Source organism: Corvus moneduloides, chromosome 2 (assembly GCF_009650955.1).
Source record: "Corvus moneduloides isolate bCorMon1 chromosome 2, bCorMon1.pri, whole genome shotgun sequence".
In the NCBI taxonomy this organism is placed as follows: domain Eukaryota; kingdom Metazoa; phylum Chordata; class Aves; order Passeriformes; family Corvidae; genus Corvus; species Corvus moneduloides.
This window is the reverse complement of record NC_045477.1, coordinates 110,559,850-110,569,594: the sequence shown is the minus strand read 5'-3', so window position 1 is coordinate 110,569,594 and position 9,745 is coordinate 110,559,850. Positions and strand designations below refer to the sequence as shown.

The window sequence follows — 9,745 nt, the reverse complement described above, 5'->3', positions numbered from 1 at the left end:
AAGGCATTTGTACTTTGGGAAAATGTGATAGAATGCAGAGCTAGCAGAAGGCAGAATAATCTCCTTACAGGTCCTGCACACCTCTCTAGTAGCTAGAAATTGGATCAAAACTTGAATTTCTTCATAAATTTTGTTGATAACTAACATAACACTGCTAATAATCATATAAGCCTTGGTCTCTTTTTCCACTGCTATTGGCTTTCAATTTCTTACAGCTATACACTCAAGATTTGTGACATAGGTGAAAGGTTTGTTTTCTGACAGATTTACTTTTCTTCCTTTTTAATTTAATGTGGTATCACCTGGTTCCAGTTCCAGCTAGGAATTTGGGAACTCCTGCTCATTTTTATCCATTCTTTAATGCAGTATTTGGTCTTCTTGTATTCTGCAGCATTAATTTACTAGTAATGCAAAAAAAAGGGTTTTATCAGTCTTTCTCTGACAATGCTGTTTCAGCCCCTGGAATTTTACTGATACTTATCCTTTGGACTTTTTACTCTCCATTACTGAATAAGAAGGACCAAAACAAATCTTGTGTGGTAAATTGAACAATGCTGTTCAGAGCATTCACTTAACAGCCACACCTCAAACTCTTGATTTTTTAAGTTTTATGTAAGTAAGAATAATTTAAAGACTTACTACAACTTGAAATAATAGATTTCCCATTTTCCTTATGGAACCTTTCTCTCTCTCTCTGGTTGTTTTATGTAAATTGTCAAGATTTCTAAATCTTAAACTCATTTTTTTTCCTCTTTTCTTACCAATTGAAGTGGTTTACCAGAATTTTACAACATGAAACAGAATCAGCTCCCTTTAATCTCAAGAACGAGGAGAACCATCAGGCAGTCCTGAATTCTGGAAGACCAGACCATCTAGCTCAATATTAGGTTTAAAAGCTTCTACATTTTTCAGGCATGGAGCTAAATTCCAACGTACAGAACCCAGAACTTCTGATCCCCTGAAAATACCATCTTGGAGTACTCCCAGAAGATGGCATGGAAGTTCACCTCCAGCTCCTCAGAACCAAATTCAGCCAGGTAAGAACCAGTCAGCAGAAAAGCAGGTGGTTGGTTTTGGTTTGGAAGGTTGGGTTTGTTTGTCTATTTTAATTTACCTGTACTCTGGCAGAGACATTCCAGCAAATTCTAGTTTGCTGACCAAATGCTCATCAGCTGGAAAACTTCCAAACACAGCAGCTGCATGGCATGCTCTCTTCACAGCAATGAGGATGCAGCTAAAATGTGGAGTAGGAAAAGCATAAACAGTCCCCTTTAAACTAATAAACTGATTAAAAATTCCTGCTTAATCCTGCTATCTTTGAAAGGCAGAGTTGAGAGCCGGGTGAGCTTCATGAGATTCCTGATCCACTGCTGTCAAAGCTTTGTCCCAAAACACTCACCTCTGGTCTCAGAACAGCCTTCCTGCAGGCCTGGCACACAGGGCCACTCCGGGAAAAACTCAGCGGAAGCCGACGGGTTCGATTCTGGCAAGTTGGCTCCTCACATATTAACCAACCCTGCAGAAAGGCAGAACATAGAAGAAAATAATTTTTTACCCTAAATTCAAGTTACAGCTTGTTTTCATTCCACCTAAAAAAATGAATCACAGTCAAGGAAGAAAAATATCCCAACTTTAACATCCTCTGTGAATCTGATACTGTAATACGTATAAAGAGATGAAGGTCCTTCTTTAAGGACCTTGTTTAAACACAATTAATGACAGAGAACAAAGCTGAAGTCTTCTTGCTTCAAAATCCCACATTCTGCACACTGCAGTCATCCCTTCTTTGAAATATACAAGACCTCTGCCTTTCTCCAGTTACAACAACATTAACATACAATAGGATTATTTTATCCAGCTATGTAGACCAACCAGCAAGACACTCCATAGTCTTGTAATAAATTCAATATTTAAGTAAAATGCCATTTCTTTGCCTGTGCTTTAGAGGGGAGAAACAGTTTCACGTTTTCTGATGGCAGCCAGAAGCTTTCCTTCCTTCTTCTTTTTTAAGTTATTGGACTTTTTTTTGTTTTGGGTGGCTTTTTTTTTTTTAGAAAGCTTCCAAGACTTCAACATAAACTGATTCATTCAGGAAAACCTAACATTTTGCTGAGTTAAAATGAAATAAAATCTGAGCCAGTTTGCTCTATGTCAGCTCAGGGAGACAATGTAAAAGGCTTCTCCTAAGAATATGCAAGAAGGAATGATTCCAGGACTGGTAAGGATGAACTTTTTGTGCCAGGTTCAACCACAGGCTCAAAACAATGCCACACTTCATCCCTAAGATCCCCCAACAGAATATACTTAAGGAATGGCGTAAGAGAAAGGAGATGGTAAAACTCTTCCAAAGATAATCACAGCTTTTGGAAATGGCTCAAGGACCACCTGAATCACTGCCTCTGTATTCAGTGGTGACTGAATTAATGCATTAATGATACACTAATGACCCCAATGAACTTCAAGTGCTTTTCAAACTCATGTAAACTTTTAGCATCTGCAACATCCTGCAGAACAACTATAAACTATATGGAAAAGTACCTTATTTTTCTTGAACACACACGCACACACACGCAGCTTCTCTTTTAATGCTTTCTATTTCTTGCATCAGGAGAGACCAGGAAAAATCATTCTGCATTCACCTTCTCCGTGCCACTCATGATTTTATAGACCTCCATCACATCACCTTCAATCAAAGTCTTTTCCAAACCACAGTTCTAATTTACGTAGTTGTTCCTTGCCTGGAAACCACTCCAAATCTTTGTTGCCCTTCTCTGAATTTCTCCCAGGTCTTTTTGGAAATGAGGGGGTGGTGGGAAAATGGGACAAATGGGGAGAGAGATGAAACCAGTACTGCACGCCGTATTCAGGATACCGATGAACGTAAATTTAGACAGAAACAAAATAGTATTTTCCATCTTGTTCTCTTGTCCCTTTCTCTCCTCTGTCTGCCTAGAGCACCACTGAGCATTTGGGCACTGAGCAGTCATTTCCAGAAAGATACTTATTATCCAAGAATTGTAATTTTATTCTACCCTAGTATGTCAGTACATACACAAATTTTGTACACAAAATTGTGGTTTTAGCATCTCCTCACTTCACCTTACTTGGCAGAGGATTTAATCTTTCATTGTTAACTGAGAAGTAAACTTAGTCTTCCTGCAACTCTTCTCAAGTAGTTCCTGCTTTTACCACCCTGAGCAGCTCAGCCCTGTCAAACTCTACATTTCAGACTACTGGCTGGTGATGTCTCTGCTGGGAATAGTGACTGATTATTTTTGCCTGTTTCCATATTTTTTGTTGTTCCTGCAAAGAATTTAAATCTAACCATACCTGGATCCCTGATACCTTGACAGAAATGTCAATGAATCAGAGGACAATTCAAAAAGTTGCTTGCTTCCATTCTTACTAGCTCTTTGACAAGCTGTCCCAATGTTATGCTCTGACAATGACTTCTACCTAATTTCCACTTAGATTTCAATTTTAAAATATATTCCGTATTAATTTTAGAAGTGCTCCAGGACTGCTTCAGTTTTTGTTTACCTTTTTAAGATGAAACCTCAAATCCTTTCCAAATAACTTCTTTTATTCCAGAGACCTCTCCTCTTTCACCATTTCTCCAGCCATATAATATACTCAATATTATCCCACTTGGTGCCAAATCCATCAAAACACTTCCTGCTGCCCTTGCAGAGCAGAGCTTTTATGTCCATGTTTATGTCTTCTGGGCAGACCAGAAGAACTGTGTGGAGAACATCATGGTAACAGCAATGTATATAGCACTTCCTAAAATGTGTGCTTAAGCCTGTAGTGCAGGAATGGAGAGTGCATTTACACATGGAGTTAGATTCATTTCACCCAACTCTGACACCTAAAAGCCTGATACCCAGTTTAAGCTTATCACCCTACAATCCATTTATAGTAAATGGAAGAAGGAAAAAAGCATCTCCAAAAAGCAATTCACCTAACAGATTTTGGAATGAGGAAACCATCCCCACTCTAGATCCTCTTAATAAAGTAAGGGGTTCTGGAAACAGTATGATCAGTGTATCTGGTCACTAAGTGTGAACTTTACTGTTATTTAGATCAGCAGTGTAAATCGTGACATTTAATACTGCACAGTGAGAAAATGTCAAGAATTCAAAAACCTTCTGTGGATTTAATTTGGTCTCTTGCACATCTGTTGCCCTAGCAGTCCTACTACCACTTTCTTTGTCATATACAATTTATTCATGACAAATACTACAGAACTGACATTAGAAAGAGAAGACACTGCTCACCAAGACTGAGCTACTTCATCAGCACATGGTTCACTATAAGAAATCCTAACTTAGGGCCTGACCTAACACAAACATCCAGTCTGTGTCTTCTGAAGTCAGAAGGCACAAATGAGCCTGAAGCGTAAAAGATAGGCCTTGGCTTCGTTTTGCAAATGAACCTAAGATTTATTTCTAAAAGAGGAAGGTGTTTATCTGTTGCCTCACATTGTTTAAATAACTCAGTTTTACCAGACATGGAATAACCTCCGACCAAAAAACACACTACTCAAAGATAGACTGAGATCTTCAGCCACTCACCTATATGAGTACCAAGAATATCATTAGAGCCACTGTGAGGGAAAACACAAAAACATTTCTGTAAGGATAATGACCTGTCACAGATCCTCCATGAAGTTAATTTTTAGAGACAAACGCTATTCTCTGTGTGGAAATTTCTTCATGTCACATGTGCTTATTCTGTAGCATCTCTACCTTCCTATGCAACATGTAGCAGCAGTCTGACATAAAGAGCACCTGAAAATACACAGCCAGGCAGGGGGAGGTGTGGAGGGTGTCCTCACCCATTCCAAACCTGCTGGAGTGAAAGCTTCTCTGGACTCAGGCCCAGAGGAAAGCCAAAGCACAGGGGTTGAATTAAAACCTTTGGATAAGCTGAGATACATGAAGTCACACCAAAGTGAAATAGAAATACAGATTTTTAACTTTTAGTAGAAATATATGCTAAGTGCCTTAAACATTAAAAAGCTGCAGCAGAAACCTTAGAACACAGTTCTTACTGCAGCAGTGTTACCTTTTCACAGAATTTCTTTACTTTAGACAGAATATAAATAGAATTACACTGTTCACATTTTTTAGATAGAGTGTTCACATAAACAATAAGAGCTGATAGAAACTGTATACACTAATCTGTGTAATACCTATGTAACACTGGTGTAAGACTTACGACTGTTAGAATTAGACCAGGATAGGTTAAGAAAAGAAAAACTAAAATAATGTGTTAATCTTATTGGTCAACTAACAAATATAATCCACACTTCTGTAAGAAAAAATTATAGATGAAATTAGAATTAGAAGAAGAAGCTGTTTTCTGCCTGCTGTTTGCTGTTGTTGCTGGCTTTATCATGTAAGTCCCTTCGAACTCTGCCTTCAAGAAAGCTATGAGACTATGAAATAAAGAACTGAGCAGAACAGCAGCCTCCTCTGCTCTGTTACCCTGGTCTGAGAAGGAAGGGTATCCCATCAAAAGCTCAACACAAACCCTCCTGTTGAAGAGCATAATTGTTTCAGCTGTAACTATGAAAAGATTCTCTGTGCATGAAGAGAACATTCATGGCTCAAAACGTATTAAATGACTACATTTGAACTTTGAAACAATTTGTTATATTAGAAAAACAAATCATGGAAACTGCCAGATAGCAAGATATTTAGTTAGAGAATGCAAGTGCAACTGAAAAAACAAAGCCTGGAATGGGAGCAGCATCCCAGCTTCAGCTGAACAGAATACTCAAAAATAGACAACCATGAAAATAATGTATGATAAAAGTAACTGTGTTTTCTGCCACCTATTGGCCTTCATAGCTAACAATTATGAAACAAAGGACTACACCACTCACAAGGTACAGCTTCTACTGTCTTATAAGGGAATGCATAGATGGTCCTCTCAAACTACCACTGAATAATTACATTTGAAGCAAGTTTCTTTATGTAATTGTTTCAGTCTAACGCAGTCACTGTTGAAGAAAGCATTGGGAAGCTCCGTTGGTCACAGAAAACAGGTGAAAAAAGACTGAAACCCCCCTAAATAAACTAAAAGCCATAGCTTAGGATAAAAAAAACCCACTTAAATGCAACAGCTTACTATTATACTTGTTTTCAGCTACTAAGAAATAATGATCAAAATATACAGGTTTTACTGAGCAGTACATTTCTCTATAAACAATATTCAAAAAATTATGATTTAAGTTATTGCCCACAATAAAATGCCCAAATGTGTTGCATAGACATGAACAAACTAGACGTCACTTCAATTAATATAGAAAACAATTAACGTCTACACAAATTACTTCCTACCACTTATAATAAACATTAAAGAGGTCTTTTCTTCTTTGTCACCTCTCTATTCAGGCCTTATTTGCGTTTGTTTGTACTTACTATCTCTTAATCTCTCTTAACAAATGACAACAATAACTGTTGCTATTATGCATGGAAATTAAACATGTAGATAACTGTGTGAAGGGAGCTATTTTTGAAAAAAGCAGTATCAGAAACACATAGCTCTTTATGTCTCTTGTTTTGCTTTGATAATTAAGCCATAGCCTTGATTTGTTTTAAACAAAAAACTTTTCCATGGACATGCATGTTGCAATCAAATTCAATACATGCATTATGTTCTGATTGAATCTGTTCAAGTGCATTATTGTTAACCCTTATTTGATCCATGCCTGTCATCTTCACTGACCAAACAAAACCAATCCTTCATTTCCCTGCAGCTATCACTGAGTCTGTAAATTAATTTGCAGTGAATCAAACAAAATCATAATAGGGAACCTTCAGCTTTGTTCTACTTGGTATCTGCAACACTGTGGGAAATGAAATACAAGTTCATAGAGGGGAAAAAAAAAAGCAACTAGCATTTCCAAACATCCTGCCCACAAACGCTTAGTTCATTTTAAAATATAAAAAAGTATGCGAAAAAACCCCTGGAATACATGCACAATATAAAAGAAAATCCCTGAAGAGTATTATGTCCACGAACTGTGGCTAATAGGGAGAAATTTGCAAGTCAAAAGTAATTTTGTTTCTTTGTAAGTCTGTTCTCGAGAATTAGCCTCTCCCATTCTAATGATCAACAAGCATTAGAAATATTACCCCAAAATACAGAGGGGCAAGTGGTTTTACAACAGCTTTTCAAACAGAAGTTGCAGGGGTCAACAACATGCATTTACTGAGCTTTATCTTAATAATTTTTACAAATTACATTTGACAGTGTGGCTTGGTTGCCTGCTACAGTAGAGGACTGAATGTGCTTCTCTACAACACTTCAGTTCTGCATCTGTTCCTGCCTTCAGTCTGGACGCTGAAGCACTACAATGCTTTAAAAAGTTCACATGGAATGAAAAAATGTGCTAGTAAAAAGCAGAAAGCTGCAAGCACTGAAAATTATTCAGAAGTCAGTTACTTTGGAGTTGAATTTACTTGTAATCTGTGCTTGCTTCTCTGCAATCTTTCTCCCCATTGAAGACAATCTTAATGTGGATTTTGAAAATGGCATCGTGGTGGATGATGCCCAATCTCAGATGGCTGGCCTATCTGAGCCCATTACACCCAAAACCCATGGCTCCAGCACTGCAGAGCTGAAGTTACCACCTTACACCATCAAACCCACCAGAAGAGAAGCACAGCATGAACATGCTGTCCTAGTCAGCCAGCTTAAGCCTGCTGCTCTTGTCAGTGATCAGCAAACCAGCTTTTGGAAGGCTGAATGTGAGAGACAATGCAAGGAAGATTTTCTGATCCAGGTACCATTGTGAGTCGTTAATCAGGCCATTTTCACTTCACACTGGCCTTTCTTTTCATATTACTCTTACAAAAGCATATTATTTCCACTCATTCCAAGACCAGAAGCATCAAAACCTGTTTTCCTGCCAACATCCATTATTATAGATAGTATTGCCTAAGAGGGCAAATCTGACTGAAGTGGCTTTAAATCCTCTGGAAAGATGAGGTTCCACCAATACTGCATTACTGTACACTACCAAATCTATTGATCCCCCCAAGCAATGTTAACAGGTAGATGATTTTATGAAGTAAAATCAGGCAGTTCATCATAGCAACAGAGGACTTGACTCAGTGATCTGAAAGTTACCAGTTCCAATCACGATAATTTGTTCCATACGTGTGGTGTGTTCTCCCTGTCCCACCTGTCTGTGTCTTCTGTTAATAGCTGTGTCTGGGGGAACAGAATAACCTTACTAGTAGTAGGCAACATGTCAGGAAATAAAACCAAATCCTCTGTTTGCATATTCTTTGGCAAATGTTTTGACTATCAGTAGTAACTACATCTTTTGAGAATTACATCACGATTTTACACTTCCAACATGAAAGGTGATATGAATATTGACTTAAAGATGAGCTATTGCTGTAAAGTCAGGAAAGTTTTTCTGCTGCATACCAGAAACCAAATTACTTTAAAGTAGTTTCAACTTCTAATCTGCTTTCTTGCCTGTTCAGAATGAAGAAATACTCTATAAATAACATTGGCACAAACCAATGCATCTGCACCACCTTGGTGAGATACTGGCAGCAATGAAAATCTCAATTACAGTGTGAGAACTAGAGTCATGCACTGGCATTTCAGTAGACAAAGCAGACTTGAGTGACACCTACCTGCCACTGCTACAATGCCAAGAAGAAATCCCCTCAGGTCAGGAATGCTATCATAAATAGTGAAATAAGACTCCACCAGAAAACTTTACACACTTAGTGATATGAACTGTAGAATCATTAAGGTTGGAGAAGTCCTCTAAGATCAGAGTCCAGCCATTACCCCAGCAGCCCAGCTGCCACATCCACATACCTTCTGAACACTTCCAGGGACAGTGAATGCACCACTTCTGTGAAGTTCAGCATAACTTAGGTTCCTCAAGCAACACCCCACATTTTCATGGGGAAATGAACCTGATAAAAACCTTAGAGGACCCACTGTTATAAAGAAACCAATTCTACTGCTGCTAGACACAAGAAAGTCACAGACTCATTTAACTTTTGAAAGGGTTTTTCAAGGTGGAGGACTTGCTGAGGTTAGGATTGGCATCATCAGAAACACGCCTTTCTCTTCTGCAGGAACAGTAACTCTCTGCAGTGTCCTGGTGCCTGCCTGCTCTGAACACTTTCCACAGCTGCTTCATCCTGAATGTTCTTCCAGATCAAGTACAAGACACATCAGAGAGTTGCTTGAACGATCTTATGGATGGAGTAACTTATCTGTGAGACTACCAAAGCAGACTCTCTGTAGAACATACTGATCAGGAGGGCTCCTCACAGGTGATACTTAAGACATCTCACTTTGTCAAGTCTGAGTGTCTCCTGACAGCCTGAGCAGACACAGCCATTCCTCTGGAACTTGCAGCTACTAATGCAAACAACCTGGAGATGAGATTATCTGAGTTTATAAAAGACTGGATGAACAAATGAAAGAGACACCTCATGATGTTTAGAAACCTACCTCTTGGTCACTCCCCTCTTTGGGCACAGGAAAGAAAAGAGTAAGTAAATTCTTCATAAAGACAAAGTTCGAAGATAATTTTGTCAGAAAAAAAATTTTGAGGGAAACAAAAAGAATGTGCTGACACAGAAGAGTATAATATATCTGGAAAATGAGCCACCAGGCTTCCCTTCTTTCCACACCCCCTCCCCACACCCAAAATGACCACCATCAGAAATTAAGCCTTTATAAGGAGCATCTTATC

The 9,745-nt window shown here is 38.5% G+C and overlaps 1 protein-coding gene across 5 annotated transcripts in view; it reads right to left on the bottom strand.

Moving 5' to 3' along the window:
• POLA1 (DNA polymerase alpha 1, catalytic subunit) overlaps positions 1 to 9,745 on the bottom strand; it is a 188,091-nt gene that overhangs the window by 61,043 nt on the left and 117,303 nt on the right. For all 5 annotated transcript variants that reach the window (XM_032100856.1, XM_032100857.1, XM_032100859.1 and 2 more), the window contains one exon: positions 1,400 to 1,516. In XM_032100856.1, the coding sequence (XP_031956747.1) occupies positions 1,400 to 1,516 (117 nt within the window). The remainder of the gene's footprint in view (positions 1 to 1,399; positions 1,517 to 9,745) is intronic.